This window comes from Lutra lutra, chromosome 6, assembly GCF_902655055.1.
Source record: "Lutra lutra chromosome 6, mLutLut1.2, whole genome shotgun sequence".
In the NCBI taxonomy this organism is placed as follows: domain Eukaryota; kingdom Metazoa; phylum Chordata; class Mammalia; order Carnivora; family Mustelidae; genus Lutra; species Lutra lutra.
Window position 1 is genome coordinate 89,983,911 of NC_062283.1, and position 27,972 is coordinate 90,011,882.

Genomic DNA, 27,972 nt, shown 5'->3' on the forward strand with positions numbered 1-27,972 from the left:
GCATGCTGGGAATTGTAGTGCGTGGGAACTGACACTCACCCAGGGGGCGGGGCAGCTTCCAGAAAAGGGGCTGAGTTTCCCGTTCCTCCTTGTACCACCATCCCTTAGCCCTCTGTGTTTCTGGGCCACAGAACCCAAAATAAAAGCCCAACTATGAAGTCTTCCTTTCCACGTCCACCTAAAGTACAGCTAAGGGCAGGACAGTGGAAGCAATGAAGTTCCAAGGCCGAAGACGCGAGCCGCAGTGGTGGGGCAGGAAGAGGCGAGGCTCCCGCCAGGGCACGGAAGCTCCGCCTCCTACGTCATTTCCGTAAACAAAAGGGACTGTGAGGGCGGCCGGGTCCGGGATGTGACCCCGGCTCAAGCTGCAGCAGTAGCGTCGCAGGCTGCAGCTGCGGCAGTGGCCTCGGAGGCTTCGGGGTCTTTGCAGTTTGAGAAAGAGGACCCCGATCCTCTCCTTCCTCAGGTATGAAGTGGAAGCGAAAGCGCTCTGGCAGTGTCGCGTTAGGCCCTTTTCACCAACTACCCTGGCCACTGCTCAATTCGCGGAGCTGAAGGGTCACCGTGGCGGCTGACTGGGGAAGGGGAATGAGGTGAAGTCAAGAGGGATTCCTAGTAATCCTGTTTGGAGGCTGTGGGTTCCTGGCAATCAAAACCCGTGTGTGAGTAACTGTGAGCAGTCTGCGAAGGCCTTCTCTAAAACCTTCCTTGCTACGTGGTGTACAGGAAAGATTTTGGTTCTCTTGGGGCAGAGATTTGCCTTTCCAAAAACAGATTTCAAGCCCTGGCCCTTCGGTACATCGTAGTTTAAACCACTGTTGGTTTATTTGCATTACTGTACTTCGTAGGGTTCTTTCCCTTTCTTTTTCTCGTATCACCAAATATGTTTTAGCATCATTTAAATAAAAGGTTAGTGTGTTTATGTGTTTATACAGATGCTTACCTCTTTGGAGAACTAATAACCCATTGTCTCTGTTCAGTTACTTATTAAAATTCCATTTAATTTGTGTTGCATGCTGAAACAGTGCAAAAATGCCTATTCTGTTACTAAAAATGCTTCTTAAAGGAAAAACTGTTAGCCAGGATTTGAATGAATTTTCACTTGGTATCTGGAATTAAAGGCTAGTCATTATAGCCTTTCCTTGAAAACCTTTACTTCTTTAGAAGTATCATATCTCCAGTTATAATTGTCTAGAGTCAGCCTGAGCCAAGTGAGCTGAAATGGTTTAAATTCCAGTGCTAGTGGCACCAAGTTTTAGACAATAGCAAAAAATCTGGTTTCATCAAAATTCTCAATTATGTTATGAGTATAATCAGTGGATTTGAATCTTTTGGTATGGTCAGAGCATAGTTAGATTCAACACAGTGTACACAAAAAGGGCTAATATTGCTAAGGCACTTTACAGCCTGATGAGGTAAATAGCCATGTAAATTTCTCATCTCACGATACATGAAACAATGTAATTAAGAATTTAATAGTGTGCATAAGTAAAAAGAAAATATAGAAGGATATTTTTAGATAGATGGCTGTTAGGAAAATAAAGCTGGTAAGTACATGAAGTAAAGGGAAAAGATTGGATCTGTGTTCTCTATGGTAAGGCCAGCTGGAACTTCACAGTGTAACTTTTTTGATACTAGCAAACCTAAACATATATAATACAGTTTCATGTATCCTTGGGAATAGGTGGAGAAAATATATTCAAAATAGTCATGGAACAAGTTTAATTTTACAGAACTTCAGTTGATCAAGGAACTAGAATCAGTATTATCCCTAGGCAGAAACTCAGTTTCTGTTTGGTGGTTGAAATAAGTTTTCTAGTTATTAGTTAAAATGCAGATACCCCTTTCATTTACACATCTGTTTAAATCTAGTTGGTTCTTCCAAGAACAGATTTTAGCAGGAGATTTAAAGACCATCTAGAGCTTGAGTCAGGCTGAGAATATCACATGGCTATTTTGTTTATTTTTTTAAATGTATTGTTCCCCTTCTATAATGCAGGCTTTCTGAGGAAAGGGACTTTGTCATGTTAACTACCGTTTTCCCAATACTCAGAATAGTAACTGGGAGGTGAAAGAGAGTAAATATTTGTGGGATGAATGAACAAAAAAAATGGTGAAAAAAATTTCTAACTGGCAATTTTGCTTAGGGTTTTTGTATATACAGCACAATAGGTTAAACTTAAGGGCTTCTTATTTTAACTTTATCTAATGACCTCTGAAATTCTTGATATATTGGTATCAGCCTATGAAGTGGGTCTTTAAACCCCTTTCAATTTTGCATATTCTAGCCTGTATGTATCATTTTGCTGTATTTCCTTAGGTTTTAAGAAGTTGGCCTTGGTGCAGTAAGGAACTTAGAACAATGGAGGAACGTAAAGTGAAGAGGAGGAGTCCTAAGTCTTTTAGTGCCCACTCTACTCAGGTTGTTAATGCCAAAAAAAATGCCATTCCGGTTAGTAAAAGCACAGGGTTTTCAAATCCTGCATCACAGTCAACTTCACAGCGACCAAAGTTAAAAAGGTGATTTTTTTTTTCTTTCATAATATCACAGCAACATGCTATCAAGGTAAATACTAAATCCAGTAATTCTTATAACACTTTTTTTCTCTTGGCTTAACTTTCAAAACAGTTGAAGCACATATTATATGTGATCTAGAAAAAAAAATTATAAAGGTTACAATGTGTAGGGATTAGAACATGCAGAATGAATGATTGGTTTGAAGGCCCTTACTTAGTCTCCTATTAAAATAGACTGAGTAAGAAAATAGACAAAGTTGATGCACTAGCCAGAAAATGGAACAAAATATACAGGGTTGTTTTTTTTTTTTTGTACTTAATTTTTTTTAATGAACATATAATGTATTATTTTGTTTTTTTTTTTTTTTAAACTAAGCTGAGTGTGCTTTGGTAATTTTATTTTTTTAAAAAGGTTGGCTTCATTGCTGTCATAGAAATGGTTCATATTTATTATAAAAATTCAAACACAAGAACAGTTCAAAGAAGAAATTTAAAACCACCTAGAAGTAACTCATTATTAATATTTGGTGACCATCATTTGTCTTGAGGCTCTAAAGGAAACAGGAGCAACAAGTTCAAGTGTGATATATAATACTGCTGTATGTATATGAGTATTCTGTAGTATTAGATATTTGGAAAGCAAGATAATACATGTATCTTATGTGTACTTTATATATGCATAATTCTCTCTTCTTAAAGATACTCATATACAGTTAATGTTTGTATTGCATCATCTTTGCAGAGTGATGAAAGAAAAGACCAGACCTCAGGGTGGAGAAGGAAAAGGTGCACAACCGACTCCTATTCAGCACTCCTTCCTCACCGACGTCTCAGACGTTCAGGAGATGGAGAGAGGGCTTCTCAGCCTTTTGAATGATTTCCACTCTGGAAAACTTCAAGCATTCGGCAAGCCATAGATATTTCCCTTTTGTTTTTCTTTTCAAGATGTTTGCATCCTATTCTTTTAAAAGTATCATTTTCTTTTATTTAAAAAATAGAGTCCAGAGGCATAAAATGCAATCACCCTAGATTTCATTTGTAATGGTTTATAATTTATCTTCTAAAATTTCAGGAAAAAGGGTTATTTATTTATTTATTTATTTATTTTTGAGAGAGAGGTGAGAGAGACAGAGGGAGAGGGAGAGAAAGAATCTTAAGCAGGCTCCATGCCCAGTGCCGAGCCCCATGCAGGGCTCCATCTCACAGCCCTGATATCAGGACCTGAGCCAAAATCAAGAGTCAGATGTTTAACCAACTAAGCCACCCAGGCTCCAGGAAAAAGTTTTTTTTAAGAAGGGATGGTTGGTTGAAATGTTAATGTAGGATTGCTATTATGGAATAATGATCCTGAAAGTAACAAATAAAAAATATTCTTCATCAGCTAAATAGTTGAGACTTAATGTTTTGGTTTGGGAAAGTCTCGGGATCATTTTTATTTACCCTTTTAAGCCTAAACTTAATTTTTGTCCACCATTCCTTACTTTTGAATTTGAAGAATCTGATTTTCTTGTTCTTTCATGAATCTAGAGAACAGTTAACGGATTGTCCCATTAAGAACTCTGAGTAGGTGGGGCGCCTGGGTGGCTCAGTGGGTTAAGCCTCTGCCTTCGGCTCAGGTCATGATCTCAGGGTCCTGGGATCGAGCCCCACATCGAGCCCCGCATCGAGCCCCGCATCGGGCTCTCTGCTCAGCAGGGAGCCTGCTTCCTCCTCTCTCTCTGCCTGCCTCTCTGCCTGCTTGTGATCTCTGTCTGTCAAATAAATAAATAAAATCTTAAAAAAAAAAAAAAGAACTCTGAGTAGGTTGTTTTGAATATGAGTTCTCAAAGTATGTAGTCAGTTTTTGTATTCAGTTTGCAACTTGCCTTATTAGTCTTGTCTGATAAAATTATGTACATGTATTTTGTATAAAGCAGTTTGAAAATTATTGGATGCACACATGAAGAATCTCACACAAATGCATAAATGTCATCAGCATACATGCTGGTTTTTTGTTTTTTTGGTTTTTTTTTTAATTTTTTTTTTAAGATTTTATTTATTTATTTGACAGATAGAGATCACAAGTAGGCAGAGAGGCAGGCAGAGAGAGAGAGGAGGAAGCAGGCTCCCTGCTGAGCAGAGAGCCCGATGCGGGGCTCGATCCCAGAACCCTGGGACCATGACCTGAGCCGAAGGCAGAGGCTTTAACCCACTGAGCCACCCAGGCGCCCCATGCTGGTTTTTTGAAGCCAGCAATAAAAGTGTAAATAACCAAATAGAAAACTGGGTAGAGGTCCTACAAAGAGCAATTCAGCTGCTTAACGACCACAAATGCAATAGTAATACAATAAATCCCACCTCATACCAGCAGACTGACAAAATTAAAAGACTGGTAATACCTGTTGCTGGTGGAATTCAGAGAAAAGAGTTCTTTCATAAAATGCTGATGACACTAGAGGGGTCAATGTTTGGAATTTTTTTTCTTTAACTCTTCTCATTAATTCTGCCTGGGGATCAGTGAGCCCTTCATATCTACCAGCTCATTTTCATCTAAAGGAACATTTTTTCTGTTAATTGATTCCACCTCCATCTGTTCCTTTTTATCCTTTTGGAGCTTCTATTCTCATGTTGGTTCTTGGTTCTCACCTGGATCCCTTATGATTTCTGCTTCTTTATATTTTTAATCCATATTGTCCCCCTCTTTTCTCTCTATGTATGTTAAAAATTGATGCATTTATATGTGTGCCAGTTTATACATGTGTACACACACATACACACACGCCCCTCTCTTGGGGTATTTCTTCCACTTGACCTTCCAGATTACTACTAATTGTTGAAAAACAAAGGAAATACAAGATATTTTCTCAGAGATATCAGGCTTTTAAATATCTCAGAAATATCTGACTTTTAAAGGATGACTTTTAAAGAGCTGTAACTAGCTTCAAAATTATCAGTTTTGATAATTTTGGGGCACCTGGGTGGCTCAGTGGGTTAAGCCTCTGCCTTCAGCTCAGGTCATGATCTCAGGGTCCTGGGAGGGAGCCCTGCATCGGGCTCTCTGCTCAGCAGGGAGCCTGCTTGCCGCCTCTCTGCCTGCCTCTCTGCCTACTTGTGATCTCTCTGTCTCTGTCAAAAAAAAAAAATTATCAGTAGTCAACATAATATTGTTGATATAAAGATGATATAAAGCTGGCTGGAAGAAATTATAGTGTAATATACATGAATTCCTATTGATTCAAGATATATACTTCAACTTTATACTTTATACTATATTTTATACTTCAACTTTAGCTGAGCTATAGTATACCTCTGAGAAAACCAAGGTTTTTTAGGAAAAAAACTTTAGTATCAAGAGGTTGTAGAGACTAGGGGCACCAGACTGGCTCAGTCAGTGGAGCATGTGACTCTTGATCTCAGGGTTGTAGGTTCAAGCCCCACAATGGGTGTAGAAATTCCTTAAAAATAAAATCTTTAAAAAAAAAAAAAGAGGATGTAGAGGCTATATGTAAAGTGTATGAAATATGTAATATATCATGTACTATATATATATTAGCTGCCCTGAATGATAATGCCACCTCAGAGAACTCTGGTCAATAAATAATGTAAAACCTGTCCTTCAGCAATTAAGCTATCTTGCATTACTGAGTATACAACTGAATATTACACTGTGTTTCTCATGCATCATAATATTCTTCATAAATATTTTCACTTTTATTTCTTAAAGGAGGCATATATAATTGGTGGCAAAATGATTCATGATTGAAGTTCTTTTTTTTTTCATGGTTGAAGTTCTTATAGGAGTCTCAAGGTTACTCATTCTTATAAAATATTAGGTCACTCAGTTCAAATGGCAGTTGTCAAATTGAACATGATTAGATGACGCTATTGCTTCTAGAAATGATATTACTATCGAAAAAAAGAACTTTCTTTACCTAAGGGATGATTTTGGGTATTAGTTGTTTCGTTTTTCTTTTAATTTTTGAAAGATTTTATTTTCAAGCAATGTCCACCCCCGCCACTGGGCTTGTACTCATAACCCTGCACCAACTGAGTCATGGTTTTGTTTTTTACAGAATGGTTTTGTTTTTTGCAGAAAATCTTTCCTATTTGATTTTCTCAGTGCCCACAGTTGTTTCTTAGATTATCATTGTTTTCCTTTCAAAACAGGATTTGATTTGTGATTATGCACAGAAAATACGCAGTCATTACCAATGTAATTCACCACAGAAAGAAAGCTAATTTCCTGTGAGCACCTTGAGTTTAGAAGTTTTTCCTCAAGGCTTTTAGTTTGAACTGTCCTAATCTTTATTAATGTTCTGGGATGTTCCCCCAGGAAATGAATGTTCCATTGAACAGATGGAACATGTTCGGGGAATGCAGGAGAAATTAGCTCGCTTGAATTTGGAGCTCTATGGGGAGTTAGAGGAACTTCCTGAGGATAAGAGAAAAACAGCCAGTGACTCCAATCTGGACAGGCTTCTGTCTGACGTGAGTGGAATTCTTTTTCTTTATTCTTTCTTTCATAAAAATTTTTTATTGTAAAATTTTTATTGTATTTATATTGTAAAAATTTTATTATAAAATTTTCATAAAAATTTTAATCATTTAAAGTATACTATTTAGTGGTTTTCAGTACCTTCACAGTGTTTTGCAGACATCACTACTGTCTAATTCCAGAACATGTTCATCACCCGCTAAAAGAAACCCTATCCCTCTCAATTCTCCCTTCTCTTCATCCCTTAGCAGCCACTCATCTACTCTCTATGTGGATGTGGCCTATTCTGGATATGTCATATAAAGAGAATCAAACAATGTGTGGCTCCTTATGACTGGGTTCTATCACTTAATGTAGTATTTTCAAGTTTCACACATGTTGTATTCTACCCTTTTTTAAAAAGAAATATATTTCAAAGAAATTGTCATATTTGCATCTAAGCATATATTCTGAGAATGCTGGCAAATCCAAAAGTGAAAGATTCACTTCTGTCCGTATATGATAAGATCTTAATATATAGAAGATCCTGATGTGATGTATACATTTATGTTATTCACTCATCTAGTGGTCACTTATTTCTAAATACAGAACTGTATTTGCTATTTAAGGTAACTTAGTACATGCTATGTGTATCAGCTTGCTACAGCTGCTGTAACAAAGCACCATAGACTGGTTACCCTAGAAGTTTCTTTCCACAGTTCTGGAGCCCCAGAGATGGAGATCAGGGTATCAGCAGGACTGGTTTCTTCTGAGGCCTCTCTCCTTGGCTTGTAGATACCCATCTTCATCTTTAGATGGCAGTCCCCTTTTATCAGTAGGTACCTGTGTCCCAATTTCCTCTTCTTATAAAGCCACCAGTCATACTGGATTAGGGCCCACACTAATGACCTCATTTTAACTTACTCCATCTTTGTAAGACCCTATCTCCAAATACACTCACATTCTGAGGTATTGGGGGTTAGGGCTAAAATGTATGAGTTTGGGGAGGATATAATCCCATCTATAACACTACATATGGTTCTTCTACTAGAAGGTATTAATGAAATTGGTCTCTTTAAACATTTATTTTGAATAAAAGAAAAATTGGTACTTTAGTTTCAGAATAGTTTCCATATTCACTAATGACAAAAATGTTTAATTTCTGTTCCTTCTCTTTATCCTTTGAGTAACGAAATGTGCAGGAAATGATATGCCCATACTTTCAATGTTTCAAGCCTTTGTGTTTATTTTACATCTACTATGTTCAGTCTTACAAGTATTTCCTTCTACTAGTTCCTCTTAATAAATAAATACAGGTTTGTTTTGCAGTACATTTAGGAAAGTGACTATGGTATGGTGAGAACACTGAATTTGAAACCAGAAAGCCTTTGTTTAGTCTGGGGTTTGCATTTCAGATATATCTGTGTAACTTGGTCAATTTAGTTAACATTTCTATAACTTTGTTTCTGTAACATTTCTGTAAAATAGGTGTGATTAATTCTACCTCATCCTGAAAACTGAATGATATGTGAAATCTTTTTGTAATCTACAAAGGTTTTAAGGAGTTTGATCATGAAAATGTCAACTTTTTAAAACTATTAATAGAGATGTTATAATTATTCATGGTTTTAAGAATCCTTACAAAACTCCAGTTTTTATTATCTGGTTTCATTCTCTTCTCATATATGTGTTTAATAAATGCTAAAGGTACTTTATAATTATTTTGTATAAGTGAATTTCCTAGCCTGAAAATTTTTGGAAAGTTTTTTCAATATTTTACTTTTTCTTTTAAAGAAAGCTTAAATGAAAAATAGTTTATTTTAAAATATGTAAACATGACCTACCTAAGATATTTTTCTTATAAAAATTAAAATTAAATTTGTTTCTTTGTGTTACAGTTAGAAGAACTGAATTCTTCCATGTATCCTTTTGTCTAATATCAACAGTGAAAAGTTTACACCTTGTAACTCCAGTGAATAGCTCAATCAAGTGAACAAGGATACCTACTATTATTTACTGGAGCCATTTCTCTTCCCCTTTGGTCTCCAAATGGAATTTTTAGTTGCTTTTGTATGTTGCCATTTTGTTTGTTTCTGGTTTGTTCTGTTTTGCTTTGTGTTGTTTTTGGATTTCTAAAACAAATTTTAAAAATATTAATCAGGAGAATTGAGGATTAGGCTATTGCCATAGAAATTATTTTGAATCTTGGATTCTTAAATTAAAGAGCAGTTGGATATGTGGACATAAAATGCCATACTTAATTTACTATCATTACATAGAACACTTTAGATGCATATATAAAGTGTATTATAGGATTAGCTTAAAGGAAAGCACCAAGGCATATGTAAAATATTCAGGTTTTGACATTTCAGTTTGGAGCAATTATTTCAGGAACTATACAAAATGTATTTCTGGACAGAGATGCAGATACAATGTGAGATATATAAAAACTATAAGAAATGATTCTGCCTATAAAATCATTTAATTTGAGAGTTTAGTCCCTTTGGACTAAATAATGAGATACTAAAAAGGATACTGGTTGTGGAGTCAAGAGATTTGATTTTTGAAATTTGGTTTTGATACTAATTTTGGGTAAGTTGTTTAACATCTCAGAGTGTCCTCTGTAATATGGGGTAATTGCTACATATAATGATGTGTATATGAAATTTTCCAAACTGTAGAAAATAAATATATATATATATATATATATATATAACCATTATTGTTAATAACATATACTGTTATTAAATGCTAAATTATGGGGCTCCTGGGTATCTCAGTGGGTTAAAGCCTCTGCCTTTGGCTTAGGTCAGTGGGGAGCCTGCTTCCCCCCCACCCCCCGCCGCCTGCCTCTCTGCCTACTTGTGATCTCTGTCTGTCAAATAAATAAAATCTTTTTTTAAAAAAAAGCTAAATTATGCAGTAACAACAGTGAAGAATTAGAGAGGTATATACAAATCCTGTAATAAAAATCATTAATCTTAAGTACTTACTACTTGCCAAGTATTTTATGAAGGACTTTACATGCATTTTCTTATTTGGTCCTACCCTTGTAAGTACGTGGTATTATACTTACCATTTTACAGATGAAGAAAATAAGGTTTTGAGAAGCCACATAAACTGTGGAGACATTAATGTAAAATATCATTACCAAGAAGGATTTAATTTGAGGATTAGATATGAGTTAATTATGAGGCTTCTCTTAGTAGTAGTTCCTAGTTCTTTTTTCTTTTCCTTATATTCATTCTGAGCTCTCTATTCTATGCTTTATATTCTTTCTATGCATATGACACAGCAGTATCTCCTATCCTCTGAGTTTTTGTTTAACATTTAGATTTACTTATCTTACCACTTGGCTTGATTGAGTCACCACGGTTGAACAAGGCAACATGATAGACTACAAGAGCATGGGCTTTGAATTGCTTGGTTTCAAATCTTGGTAAGCAGGTGTGTAGCCTTGAGCAAAGTTTGGCAACCCTAGTTTCCTCATTTGTAATAATTGTTCTCTCTGTATTCAGATTTTCCCCTTCTAATTTCCCTCTCTGTCATCAGTTGCCTCTGTTATTTCAGTCTCCAAGATTATTTAAATTCCTTCTATGACTATACCAGACATTGCTACTCATGGCACTCTCTGCCATTGAACCTGGACGTGGGCAGAAAATTATTGCCATTTATTAATTATAGTTAGTTTTCAGGCATCATCAGCTCTGCCTTTTATTCTTTCTTCATTCCTCACCCTCATCACTTTATTCCCTAACCTTTCAAATTTCTTCTGTTCCACCTCTAGAGCTGCACTGTCTAATATGGCAGCCATTAGCCATGTAGCTACTGAGCAGGTGAAATAGCTAATATGGATTGAAATGTGCTAGAACTATAATGTGTACATCTGATTTCAAAGATTTAGTGTTACAAAAAGAATATAAAATATTTCAATATGTTTCATAGTGATTATATGCTGAAATGATAGTTTTTTGATATATTAGTGTAAAATATATTTTAAAAATTATATCTGTGGCTTGCAGTGTATATATATATATATATATATATATATATATAATTTTTTTTTTTGGACAGTGCTGCTGTAGACTTTAGACCACTAAATAATTCTTCCTAAAATCATCACTGTCATCTTGCCATTCTTATTTTAGACTAATTTTTTTACCATGTCAGACTTTCTAAAGGCTCTCAGTAGTATGATCACAACCTACATATCCTCTTATATTTTTCATTATTTTTCATTGCTGCTAAGCTGGTTCTCTGGATGTCAAAGAAGACATCATGTTCATGCTCACTGTGATGCCTTTTTCAGGTTGTACTTCCTACCTCGAGTTGCTCTGGCCTCCCCCTTTCCCTTATCAAATAACACCAAAGCTGTCCACTTCCATAAAGCATTTTATTTGTACCTCAGACTAGCATTTTGCCGATTTCAGTCTCTGTTGATTTTTGTGTATGTTAAATCTCAGCTTTCCAACTGGACAAGAATGTCTTTGGCAATACTCATGTCTATGTATTTTAGCAATTTCTGCCGTGTGTGTCTTGCTAACATTGAATTGTTCTCATTTCATTGTTTGAATTGGGTCTTGAAAAAATAGGTAGCAGGTGGATCATACAGAGAGATGAAAGGCAATGATAATAAGGAAAGGGAATATCTGCAGGAATTCCATCCTGTTTCCAATCTTCTTAAAGAATAATTCAGAAGATTATAAGAAAAGATTTAGAGGTATAATTTTATTTTTGACCTTTACAAAGAAGTTGTTTTCCCAAGGATAATAAACTGGTGTTTATTAGATAGAGATAATTTAATTTAATTTAATTAGATAGAGATAATAATGGTGTTTATTAGATAGAGAAATGATTTTTTTATCATTTGAGAAGTTTTCATATTTACCTCTTATTAGTTCCTTACTGTGAAAATAATTCTTGCCACATTAAAATAATTCTGTGCTCTACTAGAACCTGGAACATAATCTTGATTTAGTGACTATTTTTAAGTCTTCAGATTTCGGATATAGTATAATTTATATACTTTATATAAGAATATACATTATTATTATATTAGTTATATTAATATATTATTTAATTAATATATTTTATAAATTATATACAGTTATAGTAATTATATATAATTATAATTATATATTTATAATAAATAATTATGATTATATGTAATTAAAATAATTATTTAATTAATATGTTAATATATATTATCATAATATATATTTCTAATTTATATACTTTATATACTATACACCATATATATATATATATATATATATATATATATATAACTTAACTATGTTTAAAAATTGTCTTGTTACATTCAGGTTTCTCAGCCACATAGGCACTTGCCCTTTAAACATATTTCCTTTATTTTAGTAACTTTTTCTCAGCTCCTGAGTGTAATTTCCCATAATTTAAAAGAAGTCCTCATTACAGAATGAAAATCTTCTTAACGATAAACTCAGACAAAAGCTACATTTGGCTGATGCACAAGATGTTCCAAATACTTCTACCAGCTAAAACGACATGTGGTTGCTTTCTTGTGGCTTGAAGAGGAGCAGCATTCGTTACTTTCCCAGCTGAATCCAGTAGCAGAATCACCTTCCACAATAAGGAATAAAGTGATTAAAGTGCCAGTGCAATGATTGTTTTCACTCCTGCTTTTAGTAAATTTGACTCGCTGCTATTCATCCTAACCGGAGCCTCGGCCTTGTTGAAGGCTTAATCAGGTTGTGCTGCTATGCTTTCCATTGTTGCCTTATGGGGGTTATACTTGAAATGCATTGTGCAGAATGTTAATAATAGGGCTGAAGGTTTCTCCTTCCTGAGCTCACCAAACTTATTCCCATGTTGCTTATAAGTTGATGATGCACAGGCTTTGTGGCAGCCCTGCTGCAGTTTACGTTAGACAATCAGTACACACACTGGTGTTTTCCAGTGGCCAGTGACAACAAAATGGTAAATGAGTATTTGTGAAATTTGCTATTTTTAATAAAAGTGATTGTTTTACATTGGTCTTTATTGTTTTATTTTGAAGAGCCCTGTAGTCTTTCAATCTGGGGATACAAGATTTCCATCCTCCAGAGTACACTGTGTTTATAAAATTTTGGGTTATGTAATTTTCTTCCAGATTTTGCACCTTGTACACATTTCAGTATTGATGTCAGTCATGAAAAGAGCATGGGCTTTAAAGTCAGACCTTGATTTGAATCCCTATTCTGCCCCTTAGCTTTCTATTCATGCACCTTTACTTTGTTTCTTTGGGTTTAACTTTTTTTCATCTAGAAATGAGATTAATAACCAATTTGTACTGGTTATGAGGAGAAAGTAAAAAGGTGTGTATAAGTTGCTTATCACAACAGCTAACACCACAAATTCACAGCAAACATCATCAGTTTAATTGCCCATTTTACACAGCTTTTTTGAAATAATTAACTCATACACCATAAAATACACCTTTTCAAGTGTACAGCTCAGTGGTTTTTACTGCATTCACATTTGTGTACCCATCACCATAATCTAATTGTAGGGCATTTTCATCACTTCCATCTTTTCAAAAAGAAGCCCATTGGCAGTCACTCCCCATATCCCAACCCCCCCAGCCATTTGTAACTAGTAATCTACTTGCTGTCTATGGATTCGCCAATTCAGGACATTGTGTAGAAACGGAATCAAGCATGGTTTTTTATGACTGACTTCTTTCACTTTAATGCAATATTTTCAGGGTTTCAGGGTTCATCTGTGTTGTAGCATGTCAGCACTATATATATATATGGCAAGTGTATATATATGTGTATATATATATAACCAGATCATATCCTATTGTGTAGATATGCCACATTATGTTTATTCAGTCATAGCTCAATTGCCTTCACATTTTAGAAGAGGCCCATGCTTCTTCCTTGTTTCCAGGATAGAGAAACAAGCACCTATTCGGGGGTGGGAGACTGAAAGTCATTGAATGATACAAATCTTGATTTTAGTAATTTTTGGCATTCTGAGTTCAAAGAATTTTGACCGACTTATCTAGTGGGTCTTTTTGATACCCCTTTTAAAAATGAGAAAATTGGCAGACCGTTAAAGACAATCTTCTAAACTTTTCACGTGGATTGCAAAAACAGGGATTCCAGGGTGGGCAAATAGCATTTCAGGACCCGACAGAGCAAAAGGAAATTTTGCCACGTGACGTGTTTTTCTTGGATGGGTCCTGAGACAGAGTAAAGCAAAAGCTGTTTCCTGTGGATTAGCGACAGAGCATCAAATTGACCTTGTTTATTCATTTGGTTTATTTGTCCTTTGTGTCAAGGAGCCCCATGGGGGCCTCAGGTAATAAAATTTTAGCTTACCTAATTTGTACCCTTTCATACGAAAACATATTAAAGGCAGCAGGAAAAAAAAAAAAAAGGTGCCTGGGTTAGAACAAAACTGTATTAGAACAAAATTATATATTATATAGGTGTTGCGTATTCTCTGTAGACAAATTTTAATTACCAATTACTTAAAAAAAAATACTGCCAGAGCAAGCCATTTATTATATTCTGTGCTACTTCCAGATCCCTTAAACTTGTTTGCTTTGATTTTGGTTCCTCCTGTATAACGCTAAAATTGATAATAAGTATTAAAATAGTCTGAGGATTTGCCAAAGATAATCCCCCACCTTTCCCATCCCAGGGCCTTAATATTGCTGGCTTCAGCGTCCCATCTCATCTTGGCTGAGGTCCCGCTACACGGCTTCTGCCCCTCTGCTCCAAGCCTTCAGGGGTCCCACCCTAGGCTCCCCGGGGGACGACGAAGGAACCCGGCAGGGCTCCGCCCGCGGCAGGCGGGGAAGGCGCACACGGGCCAGCTGTCCCCGCGCGCAGGCGCAGGAAGGCCGCGGCCTGGTGCGCGGGGCGGGGGCGCGGGGGTGCGAGTATGGGGAGGGTGTTGTCGGTCTCCATGGAGGCGGCGCCCCGCTGCGGCCGCTAGCTAGAGTTCCTGCTTTTCACTTCGCGGTGGAAAGAGGAGGCAGTCGCTCCGGTCCCGGTCCCTCGGCCACCTCCGGGAGGTAAAACCCTTGCTTCTGGGCCGCGCATCTTCTGCTTGGGATCCCATGGGCACAGGCTTCCCCTCGCCACGCCTGGGAGCCCCTAAACAGCGCTGAGGAGGACACTGCCCTCCCTCCCCCCATGACCTTGAGAACCTCCGCAGCCGGACAATTATCCAGAAAACCCTGCAGTGACTCTGGGGAGAAACAAAAATCTGAGTAGATTTGAGTTGGGCGGGTGGCAAGGGAACTGAACCTCCTCCAGAGCATTCATCTGGGATAGAAATGGAGTCAAGTTATTGAGCACTTTGGAAAGCACTGATTTTCTTTCGACCCCAGACTGGCTCACACCAACTCCTCTCTTCCTGCCAGTTCTCAAGTTCTCACTCTCCTACCCTGGCGTCCCGGCTGCGTGGGGAGTCCGGTGGTGGGGTGGGCGTAGAAGGGAAATACAGACTCTGTGGTGAATACGGTGCCTGGTTAGAACTGCATAGCTCTAGGAATTAATATGCTAAGATTTGATGAACAGGACAAATAAAGACATGATACTTATATATATTTTTCTTTTTGAAAAATATTCATGCTGCGCTTACTAAACATTCTTGCCATACCTATCAGAACAGAATATCCTGACATCATCCCTGTCCAAGTTCAGCACAACCCAGGCCACTGTTTTCAGGCCCGTCTTGACAGTTGTGCACCTTGGGAACCTCAGAAATCATGCTCTAAAACTTATTTCAGAAGGAGAAAGTAGGGATTAGAGACTTGAAAGTTTGAGAACAGCCAGAACTGTTCATTTCTCGTGAACGAGTTTAAATAGTATGGCTGCTGCTTGTTGAAGATCTAATTTTATAGTTTTACTTATTTTTTTTAAAAGATTCCATTTTTATTTATTTGACAGAGAGACAGCCAGAGAAGCAACATAAGCAGGGCGAGTGGGAGAGGGAGAAGCAGGCTTCCTGCAGAGCAAGGAGCCTGATACCCAGGCTTGATCCCAGCACCCTAGGACCAGGATCCGAGCCCAAGGCAGACACTTAAGGACTGAACCACTCAAGCGCCCCTAATTTTATAATTTTTTTTTAAATTTTTTATTTTTTTCAGCATAACAGTATTCATTATTTTTGCACCACACCCAGTGCTCCATGCAATCTGTGCCCTCTACAATACCCACCACCTGGTGCCCCCAACCTCCCACCCCCCACCCCTTCAAAATTCTCAGATCGTTTTTCAGAGTCCATAGTCTCTCATGGTTCACCTCCCCTTCCAATTTCCCTCAACTCCCTTCTCCTCTCCATCTCCCCTTGTCCTCCATGCTATTTGTTATGCTCCACAAATAAGTGAAACCATATGAATATTGACTCTCTCTGCTTGACTTATTTCACTCAGCATAATCTCTTCCAGTACCCCCATGTTGCTACAAAACTTGGGTATTCATCCTTTCTTTCTTTCTTTCTTTCTTTCTTTCTTTCTTTCTTTTTTTTTTTTTACAGCTTTATAAACATATATTTTTATCCCCAGGGGTACAGGTCTGCGAATCGCCAGGTTTACACACTTCACAACACTCACCATAACACATACCTTCCCCAATATCCATAACCCCACCCCCTCTCCCAACCCCCTCCCCCCATCAACCCTCAGTTTGTTTTGTGAGATTAAGAGTCACTTATGGTTTGTCTCCCTCCCAAGAATAAATATTGTGAAAATGTCTATGCTACCTAAAGCAATCTACACATTTAATGCAATTCCTATCAAAGTAACATCCATTTTTTTCAAAGAAATGGAACAAATAATCCTAAAATTTATATGGAACCAGAAAAGACCTCGAATAGCCAAAGGAATATTGAAAAAGAAAGCCAAAGTTGGTGGCATCACAATTCCGGACTTCAAGCTCTATTACAAAGCTGTCATCATCAAGACAGCATGGTACTGGCACAAAAACAGACACATAGATCAATGGAACAGAATAGAGAGCCCAGAAATGGACCCTCAACTCTATGGTCAACTCATCTTCGACAAAGCAGGAAAGAATGTCCAATGGAACAAAGACAGCCTCTTCAATAAATGGTGTTGGGAAAATTGGACAGCCACATGCAGAAAAATGAAATTGGATCATTTCCTTACACCACACACGAAAATAGACTCAAAATGGATGAAGGATCTCAATGTGAGAAAGGAATCCATCAAAATCCTCAAGGAGAACACAGGCAGCAACCTCTTCGACCTCAGCTGCAGCAACATCTTCCTAGAAACATCACCAAAGGCAAGGGAAGCAAGGGCAAAAATGAACTATTGGGATTTTATCAAGATCAAAAGCTTTTGCACAGCAAAGGAAACAGTGAACAAAACCAAAAGACAACTGACAGAATGGGAGAAGATATTTGCAAATGACATATCAGATAAAGGGCTAGTGTCCAAAATCTATAAAGAACTTAGCAAACTCAACACCCAAAGAACAAAGAATCCAATCAAGAAATGGGCAGAGGACATGAACAGACATTTCTGCAAAGAAGACATCCAGATGGCCAACAGACACATGAAAAAGTGCTCCATATCACTAGGCATCAGGGAAATACAAATCAAAACCACCATGAGATATCACCTCACACCAGTCAGAATGGCTAAAATTAACAAGTCAGGAAATGACAGATGCTGGCGAGGATGCGGAGAAAGGGGAACCCTCCTACACTGTTGGTGGGAATGCAAGCTGGTGCAACCACTCTGGAAAACAGCATGGAGATTCCTCAAAATGTTGAAAATAGAACTACCCTATGACCCAGCAATTGCACTGCTGGGTATTTACCCTAAAGATACAAACGTAGTGATCCGAAGGGGCACATGCACCCGAATGTTTATAGCAGCAATGTCTACAATAGCCAAACTATGGAAAGAACCTAGATGTCCATCAACAGACGAATGGATAAAGAAGATGTGGTATATATACACAATGGAATACTATGCAGCCATCAAAAGAAATGAAATCTTGCCACTTGCGACGACATGGATGGAACTAGAGGGTATCATGCTTAGCGAAATAAGTCAATCGGAGAAAGACAACTATCATATGATCTCCCTGATATGAGGGAGAGGAGATGCAACATGGGGGGTTGAGGGGGTAGGAGAAGAGTAATTTTATAATTTTAAACTTATTTATCAGTGAGCCAATCCAGCATTTGATCGTGTCCAGTCTGGGTTCACAAACGTGGCATTCTTAGCATCTCCTGTGCTACCAATAGTGCAGGTTTCCTCCAAACATGTCATCACTTCCATTATCCATTACTAATTTGTGCATTTAATAAAAATTATATACCACTTTATGTTCAAAATAAGTCATGTTTCTTCATGCCCTGAATACATTTAACTTATCTGGAAGTCTTTTACTTCTGTCTTTCACTAATCACACAAATTTTTCTTGTACTCTGGTTCTTTTTGCAATCTTTAGAACCAGAAACTTTTTATAAAGATTTTATTGATTTGTTTGAGAGAAAGAGAGAGAACACATGCTTGAGCAGGCGTGGGGGAGTGGCACAGAGGGAGAGGGAGAATCTCAAGCAGATTCTAGCCTCAGGGCTCTATCTCAGGACTCAGGGGAGATCATGACCCCAGCGGAAATCAAGAGTTAGTCACTTCACCAACTGAACCCCCCAGGTTCCCCCCAGATAACTCTTGAGAGGCATATTTAAGGGGTTAAATTGGGGTTTCTGCCCCACTCTGAGTAGTTTATTCCTTCTTCATGATGCAAGAGGAAGACTTTCTATAGAATTTTTTTTCCAGTGCATAGAATCTAAAAGTTTCTCAGGGAAGGAATGTCAGGTACATATATATTTTGGAAAGTTTAGGTGACTTTGCATAGCCTCTGAAATATTGAAAATATAGAACATGCTCAAGGGATTAAGTTGTAGAGAATAAATGAATCATGGTACAATTTGCATGTGTGGATCATAAGAGAACTCAAATGTAGGTACCTCTGTGGCAGGGAACAATGTTTTGTTTCTAATTTCCCTTCAAATCACTTGAGCACTTGAGTCCTGCCGTGGAGCAGGACTAGGTGAATTTACACGTCTCCTGCTGTGTAAGAAATCACCGAGGGAAACCGTTAATGGCAGTAAGATTCTGCTTTACCCCAGTGACAATTTAGCTCTCTGTACGGGCTGCCAATTGCCCAGCCATCCTAACCCTTAATCTGGCTTTGGTTGTCACACAACAAGCTCTTCCCCACCTTGCGCCGCCCCCCCCCCTTTTATTTTTGCTAAGCAAAGAACTGCTAGTGTCAGTTGCTGATTTCCTCATCAATAGCCAGTTGTATGGTCAGCCATGTAAAAGAAATTTTATTTCCAAATGAACCCATAGCAGTCATACAATCCATTTAAGTTACACTCGCTCTTTAGGGAAAATCCAGTATAATTTTTAAACTTAATAACCAATTATTCCCTGTCTGACGTTGGATGCTTTCCTTTACCCTGCCTTTCTCCTCTGTCGTCTAACTGCCAGGGTGAATGGGAGAAGTGAAGGAGCTGGAGTATGGGGAAGAGATTTACTAGCACAGTGCAGGTCAGAGTAGCCACTCAAACAAACATTAAAATAACCATAGCTTTTCTCACACGGCTCCCTCCCCACTTTGATTTTGTAACAGCATGTATGTTAGATCTAGTTCTAAATGAGAAGAACCACAGATTGGGGTCTCCAATTTCATTTCCTTCTTGCAACACACTTCAGAAACATTTAGAGCCCTTGTTTTCCATGGTCAGGTAAGAAAGGGTATCCAGTTGGTGTCACTCATGCTAGGGCCTCAATTCAGTGGACACTTGGGCCATAAGCACGGGAGTGGCTGGACCTTTACTTTTCTAGACGTGACTCGCTACTTTGTGTAAGAACAAGAGAAATCCTAAACGATCAGGGAAGAACTTCATGGTACAGTATTTTGGCTCTAGGAGAAAGGGCACAGAGAAAAGATGAAGAATGGATGAGAATTTGGTTTTGTACACTGAGGTTTTGAGTCGCTCTTGGTGATAGAAGATATCAGGGACTGCCATACTGTAAACATAATTCACAAGAAGTATTCTTGCCCCAGAATTCACATTCCAAATGAGCACCCTAAAACCTTCCCTTTCTTCCAATTTGCTGATGTTGTGAAAGAATAATGTGTCAGATGTACATATTAATTCAGTCCTAAGGTTATTTTACCATCTACCTCATTTAACATCTTGATGGAGATTACTAATAAGATCTACACAAGTTGATAATTGTCACAGTTGTGACACAGGTGTCAAGTCCTAATAATTTGTGAAGGAATTTGGCTTTTTGTTTTAGCTTGTAACTTGCTTTTCAGCCCTTGAATTTGAAAATTAGGGGATGTAAACAATTATTCACTTACTCATTCAACAAATATTGCCAAATGCCAAATCAGTGCAGGCATTTAGTGGTAGGCATGTTCTAAAATGGCTCCCAATGACCCCAACTTCCTGATATCCATGCCCTCATGAATCCCCTCCCCTCGGGTGTGGGCTAGACTTGTTTCTAATGCAGGGGTTGCCCAACTTTTTCCGTAAAGGGTCAGGTAGTAAATATTTTTGGCTTGTGACCTCTACAGTCTCTCCCTAATTACTCAGTTCTTCTTGCTACAGTATAAAAGTAACCATAGACAATATGTAAATAATTTTGACTAGCTGTATTCCAATAAAACTATTTACAAATGTGGTTGACAGGCTGAATGTGGGCTGCTAACCACATTTACTCACCTATGTTCTGACTAATCAAAATGTGATGCTTCTGCGCTTATGTTACACAAAGACTCCAACTTCCATCTTGCCTGCTCTGTCTTGCCCTTTCACTTGTTCACCTAAGTGGAAACCAGCTGCCATTTTGTAAGCTAATAAGCAAATGAAGCTCACATGGAGGGGAATCCTCCAGCTAACAGCCTGCAAGGAACTGAGACCCTGTTCCTGTAGTCTGTGGGAACTGAATCCTGCCAACGACCACTGACATGAGCCTTGAAGTGGATCATTCCCCTGTCCAGCTTTTGGATGACTATAGCCCCATCTGAAACTTGGTTGTCAGACTGTGACCCAAAGGACCCCGTAAACCCATGCCTTGACTCCTGACACAGAAACTGTAAAATAATAAATGTTCATTATTTTAAGCCCCTAAGTTTTGGGCTTCTCTTTTACACAGCATGAGATAACCACCATGATCATCATATCACAATGCCGATACACATCATGATAGGCTCCTATAAGAATGAACAAGAGAGGCACGCCTGGGTGGCTCAGTCGTTAAGGGTCTGCTTCTGGCTCAGGTCATGATCCCAGGGTCCTGGGATCGAGCCTCACATCGAGCTCACTGCTCGGCAGGAAACCTGCTTCTCCCTCTCCCAGTCCTCCTGCTTGTGTTCCTCTCTCTCATGTCTCTCTCTGTCATATAATAAAGAAAAGCTTTAGAAATTAAAAAAAAAATTAAAAAAAGAATGAACAAGGGAAATGCTGCATATCGTTTCCTCCTCTTGGAGATTCATGAGTATCAACATATTAAGGTGTCCAAAACATCTTATAAAAAAGAAACTTGTTTAATTTTGTTCAATCATTCATTTCCCAAGCATATTTAACCACAGATTCTGTTTTTCTGGGAAGTGCCTATTAATTTCTTACGGAGCTACTATTTGGAGAAATACAAAATGCTGGAATATGAAAAGAAATCATCCAATTTAAAGAAGTAATGAGGGGGGCCTGGGTGGTTCAGTGGGTTAAAGCCTCTGCCTTCGGCTCAGGTCATGATCTCAGGGTCCTGGGATGAGTCCTGCATCGGGCTCTCTGCTCAGTGGGGAGCCTGCTTATCTCTCTCTCTCTCTCTCTGCCTGCCTCTCTGCCTGCCTGGGATCTCTCTCTGTCAAATAAATAAATAAAATCTAAAAAAAAAAAAAAATCTTAAAAAGAAAATAAAGAAGTAATGATTGCCAACATGCCATTTCTCCCTGGGTTGGATAACTAATCCACAAAACTGACATCTTAGAAGAATATAAATAATCCCATGGAAATTTATATCCCAATCCCCATCTCTGTATTTGTATCTCTATCTTTATATTTGTATCTCTATCTATATATGATGTACCATACTCAGATATTTATACCCACTAGCAGAGATGGTGACTATTCTTTCTGCAATGTTCTGCTTATTATGTAACTCAATGATCCCTTAACACAGAGGATAATAACAATCTCAAGAACTTGCTAAATCAAAACTCCTTATGTTGGCTCTTGGAGGGATTTCACATAACAACAGCTGGGTATCTTAGGAAACTAAGGATTTGTTTTGATTTCATGTTGATTCAGAAGGAGGTATTTAATTTCCCACATTGCCATGAGGTTTTCCTCTGAACAACACATTATTACACTGTAGTTTGCCAAGGCACAGCATTGCATTGCTTTGCTTTCCACATGAGGAAACTGAGGCTCAGATGCTAAATTACTTGTAAAGCTTCACTTGGGGGAAAGGAGAGTCAGAACAGGGTTCCAAATTCAGTGTTGTCATTATAGTATTTCCACAATTATTCCAGGGCGCCTGGGTGCCTGGGTCAGTTAAGCATCCGACTCTAGATTTCAGCTCAGGTCATGATCTCAGGGTTGTGGGATCAAGTCCCAAGTCAGGCTCTGCCCTCAGCGGGGAGTCCCCTTGAGATTCTTTCTCTCCCCCTCTGTCTGCCCCTCCCCCTGCTCACTCTCTCTCTCAAATAAATAAAATCTTAAAAATAAAATACAATAAAATAGTTCCCAATCTGGTACATGCCTTTCCAAGATATTTGTTTTTAAAACATTCTTCCATCTCTCTCCAGTGTGGTAAGAACAGAGGACCTGCAAATGTTTGTCTTATTCTCAAAATCTTCTGGCTCTCCCATAAAGTTTCTTCAGCTACTCTGGGCCCCATTGTTCCCTCTCTTCTTGGAATATATAATAACAGAGGGTTGCTTAGAAACTTAGACCTTTCTGAATTCAGAGTCTAGAGTGCTCACCTTACACCATGGAACTCCCAGGAACTTAGACCTTTCTGATGCTGGAACCCTCACTAGACAAGTGGTCATCCGGTTTGTGTTTTAGTATCTCCAGTAATTGACATAACCTCCCCAGACAGCTAATGCTGCTGAAGTGATTGTTTTCCCACTTAGGTTGATCCAAAATCTGTCTCTCTGATATCATACATTGTTGTTAATTTTGTCTTCTAGGGATTCACAAACCATGTGTAATTTATTTTATACATTAAAAAAAGCCTTCAGATAGTTGTGTGTGCGTGGGTGTGTGGGTGTGTGTGGGTGTACAGTGTGGGGAAGGGGTCCAATTTCTTTTTTTTAAACAGATGCTCTGTTTTCTATAAATGGAAAAATCCATCTCTTCTTTGACTTATCCTCTAACAAGTACCATGTATACAGGATTCTCTTTTAGACTTTCTCTTCTGTCCCCCCTGCCTTAGATATTTGTCTCCATACCAATGTCACGTCATGTTATTGCTCTGGCTTTATAGTGAGTTTTTATATCTAGAAATGCATCTCCTTCTCTGGTTCTTCTGGATTGACTTGACTATTTTTGGCCCTTTAAACTTCCATAAATATCTTAGAATCAGCTTTTCAAGTTACACACACATACCACAATATCTCTGAGGATTTTTTGAATTGAGATTGCACTGAGTTAGTGAATCTGTTTGAGGAAATTAATCTCTTCATTCTTCTGAATTCTCTAAATCATGAAAAAAGCATATAGCGCCATTTATTTAGGTTCTTTGGAAATGTTCTTCAATAAAATTTTATAATTTTCTTTTTTAACTTTTTTTTTTAATAGGGCTTGGCTCTTTTTTTTTTTAAGATTTTATTTATTTATTTGACAGAGAGATCACAAGCAGGTAGAGAGGCAGGCAGAGAGAGGAGGAAGCAGGCTCCCTGCTGAGCAGAGAGCCCGATGCGGGGCTTGATCCCAGGACTCTGAGATCATGACCTGAGCTGAAGGCAGCGGCTTAACCCACTGAGCCACCCAGGCGCCCCTAATAGGGCTTGGTTCTTGAATTCACGACCCTGAGATGACTAATATATTTGACTGAGCTGAGATCAGAGTTGTGCTTAGCCAGCTGAGCCACCCAGGCACCCCCAAATTTTATAATTTTACTCATAAAGTTTGTACTTTTATTTTTTTAATTTACTTTTTAAAAGATTTTATTTATTATTTATTTGAGAGAAAGAGAGAGAAGAGGGGAGGGCACAAGCAGACTCCCTGCTGAGCACAGAGCCCAATGCAGGGCTCGATCTCACAACCCTGAGATCATGACCTCAGCCAAATTCAAGAGTCAGATGCTTAACCAACTGAGCCACGCAGGTGCCCCTGTACTTTGATTTTTTTTCAGGTACTTAATAGTTTTTGGTTTTTTTTTTAACTGATATTTTTTTTCTTTTGAGAGAGCAAGAATGAGTGTAGGGGAAGGGGCAGAGAGAGAGAGAGAGAGAGAATCTTGAGCAGGCTCCATGTCCAACACAGAGCTGACACAGGGCTCTATCTCACAGCCCTGAGATCATGACCTGAGTCAAAATCATGAGCTGGATGCTCAGTTGACTGAGCCACCCAGTGTCCCACTAAGTGATATCTTTTTAAAAACATTGCTAGAAATGGAAGATCACAGCAAAATATGCAAATCCTAAGTGTAGAATTCAATGAATTGTAAAGTGAACTCCTCTGGGTTCCTACTGCTGGATCAGGACCTGTATCCCAGAGACACATCTCATGTCCTTGCCAGTCATACTCTCTCTTTCCTCCTCAAAGGGAACCACCATCTTGACTTCTAACACTGTAGTGTAGAACTTTGTATAAACTAAATTATATATAATGTAGCCTGTTACTTCCAGCTTCTTTGTTTAATGTCTTCTGTGTGTGATTCACACACATTGTTGTGTGTCGTGGCAGATTGTTCGTTGATATCCAGCATTCCAGCACATGGATATATGACAATATATTTATCCATTTGACTGCTGGTGAATGATTCCACTGTTTCCAGTTTAGAGCTATCCAACGGAGCTGTGAATATGCTTGTGGATATATTTGGTCCACATGTTCATGTTTTTCTGTTGAGTCCATTGTATGCATATGTTCAACTTGAGGCAATAATGCCAAACCATTTTTCAAAGGACTTACACCAGTGTGTACACTCACCAGCTGTATGAGACTCTTCTGGATGTCCACCAGCACGTGGCTCTGTCAGTCTGTGCTGAATAAAAAATACCAGGTAGCTTGAAGCAGAAATCATTATTTTTCATGATTCTGTGGGTTTGCTGGCCTTACCTGGGCATTGTTTCTGCTGCCTATTATGGCCTGGGGTCATTCATATGGTTGTATTCACTTGGAAGCGCGGTTGAAAGAGAAGACCCAAGATGGCTTCATTTCACACATCTGGTGCTTGGGCTGAGGTGGCTGAAACAGCTTTGGGCTGCCTCGACCTCTGTTTCTCCATAGGGTCTCTCATTATTCTGTAATCTAGCCCATGCTTATTTACACGGCTGCTAGATCCTAAGCATACAAAAAGACAAACTGCAAATCTTCTTAAGGCCTAGACCCAGAAGTAACACATCTTCACTTTATCAATATCCTTTGGTCAAAACAATGAACAACTGAATCTTGTTAACAACCATGTGAAAGAGCTTCAAACCCTTCAAATGAGCCTGGAGACCTAGCCAACGCCTTGAGTGCAGCCTTGTGAGAAACTCTGAAGCAGAAGTACCTGTTATGGCCTTAATCGTGCCCCTCCCCCCAATTTCATGTTGAAGCCCTAACCTCCACTCTAACTCTATTTGGAGAAAGAGTGTATAAAGAAGTCATGAAAGTTAAATGAGGTTATAAGGGTGGAACCTTAATCCAATAGAACTGATATTTTTATTAGGAGAGGAAGAGACACCAAAGATCTCTCTCTCTCTCTCTCTCTACTCCCCACCCATCCCACCTGGTGTGCACAGAAGAAAGGCCTTGTAAGAACACAGAGAGAAGGTGCTATATACAAACCAGACAGAGCAGTCTCATTTGACACCGGCCCTGACAGCACCTTGATCTTGGCCTTCTAGCTTCCAGAACCATGAGAAAACAAAATTCTGCTGTTCAAGGCATTTCGTTTGTAATATTCTGTTACGGCAGCCCTAGCAGACGAATTATGTACTCTGCTATGCTCTGTGTAGATTCCTGACCCACAGAAACTCCGAGATAATAAGGACTTGTTGTTTTGTGCTATTAAATTTTGGGGTCACTTGTTATGCAGCAATGGACAACTATTACATTAGCCTAAGTTTGTTCTCTCTTTACTCTTTGTGTCCTAAAAAGACAGACAGGGGGAGTGCCCTTTTTAAGCCCTTCAAATTATTGTTTTCCAGGGAAGAAAAAGTATTCCTGGCTGGCACAGAATTGTTCCCATTTCTGAGTCATTTTCCCAGCAAAGTGAAAAACAACCCTGGTTTAGATCCACATTTGGGTGTGAACGCATGAGGACAGAGTAAATTGCAATGACTTGGAGTTCATGAACTCCCTTTGCATATTTGTATGGATTTTTCCTCCACGGAGATGTACATATACATCATTTGCTATAATTTTTTCTCTGTAAATATAGAGATGTGAATGAATGGCTAAAATTATGTGATTCCTACAAGGACAACATTAATATACTGAATGTTTCTAGGTGATCATCATTAAGCATCTATTGAAATGAACCTATATTTCTTAGGGCTGGAAGAAAATAATTTGCTGAGATGTCAGCAGGGGATTCTTCTAGAAAAACCTTGGAAATGGAGTGCTTCCACACAAGATTCAGTGCCTGGACACCTTTCGGCAACAAGTTATTGAACAGACAGGTAAGTTACATACTCTAGAACAAAACAAGGTTAATTTGTAAGGCAATTTTACCGTGATAAATTGGGTCTCATGTTGCCATATAAAACAACAACAACAAAACCTCTAAAGAATTTAGTGTTGGGGTCACTTCAAACAAAAGTAAACCTGCACTTGTCTGCACCAAAGACAGTCTCTTCTCACCTCAGTCCCCAACTCCTACTTTATGGGGAAGCTCAAGGTCTGCCTCCCTTTTCCTCTATACCTCCAGGGACAAAATAGAAGCCTCCAGAACACACAGTATGTTGGGGGAGAGACAAGAGGAGCTGCTTTTGGTGGTATTTGGTGTGGAGAGTATTAATGAGTAATTAATTCTCTGCATACTTCTTTAATCCTGTCTTCTTTCCCGTGCCAACAGTCAGTTTGATGGCCTGGGGATGCCCACTCCTATGAAAGGTAGTTAGTAAGTCACCGGATGGCTTAGGCAGCCCTTAATGGAGAAGGCTGACAGCAGATGTGGGTTCAGTCCTGTTCCCAAGGGAAGGAGACTAGCCGGGCTAGGGCCCAAGCCTGACTCAGGAAGAAAGCCAGTAGGTTTGTGTATATCATCTGAGCAAAGCTGGACTGAAACCTAGATTTGGGGGGGCGGGGTGCTGTCCTTGGTGTATCTCTTCCTTAGAGACATGTCTAACAATGGCTACTTAGCAATATTTATTAACTTTGTTTTGGTAGGAACTGTGAGGATGTAGGACTGTGGGTTAGTAAAATCATACCTTCTTCAAATGGTCCCATTTTCACAATCCAAGTGTAGCCTGTATGTGTTTTCATGATGAAATGTTTGGAATCTGTTACCCCAGGCCACATTCGTTTAGGTAGAAACAAGAGCCAGGATTCATTACCACTTTGTTTTCCAAAGGGGCCCTCCTAAGGACCCACTGTAATTACATCCCCTGACCAGCCTTTCCCACCAGCCCACCCAACAAGCCTGGGCTTGTCTCCATCCCCAGATAAAAGCAGTTTAAGCTGAAGGGACAGACCCCTACTACGTAGTGAAAAGGGCTTTGTGAACTGTAATGTGTTGTGCAGTTATTAGCTGTGAGGTTGTGAGATGGCCTAAGGACTGTTTAGCAACTGAGAATAGATTG

At 38.7% G+C, this 27,972-nt stretch overlaps 2 protein-coding genes across 8 annotated transcripts in view; both read left to right on the forward strand.

Moving 5' to 3' along the window:
- Window positions 1–307: 307 nt before the first annotated feature.
- On the forward strand, window positions 308–12,979 carry CCDC28A (coiled-coil domain containing 28A). Its single transcript, XM_047732114.1, has 6 exons — window positions 308–466; window positions 2,321–2,520; window positions 3,260–3,423; window positions 6,830–6,984; window positions 8,869–8,891; window positions 12,436–12,979. The coding sequence occupies exons 2-6, from the start codon at window positions 2,363–2,365 to the stop codon at window positions 12,488–12,490; spliced, it is 555 nt and encodes a 184-aa protein (XP_047588070.1). The 5' UTR covers window positions 308–466; window positions 2,321–2,362; the 3' UTR covers window positions 12,491–12,979.
- Window positions 12,980–14,921: 1,942 nt separating this feature from the next.
- Window positions 14,922–27,972, forward strand: part of ECT2L (epithelial cell transforming 2 like) — a 76,136-nt gene continuing 63,085 nt past the window's right edge. For all 7 annotated transcript variants that reach the window (XR_007127910.1, XR_007127911.1, XM_047732107.1 and 4 more), the window contains exons 1-2: window positions 14,922–15,017; window positions 26,724–26,850. Coding sequence is in view for 5 of the 7 variants with exons in the window: in XM_047732107.1 (XP_047588063.1) it covers window positions 26,749–26,850 (102 nt within the window). In the remaining 2 variants the exon portion in view is untranslated. The remainder of the gene's footprint in view (window positions 15,018–26,723; window positions 26,851–27,972) is intronic.

Bases quoted from the DNA above. Each gene is read 5' to 3' on its own strand.
- CCDC28A (XM_047732114.1), top strand. From the start codon at position 2,363: ATGGAGGAACGTAAAGTGAAGAGGAGGAGTCCTAAGTCTTTTAGTGCC. The intron at 2,521-3,259 runs GTGATTTTTTTT...TCATCTTTGCAG, and splicing joins CAGCGACCAAAGTTAAAAAG to AGTGATGAAAGAAAAGACCA. The intron at 3,424-6,829 runs GCAAGCCATAGA...ATGTTCCCCCAG, and splicing joins TGGAAAACTTCAAGCATTCG to GAAATGAATGTTCCATTGAA.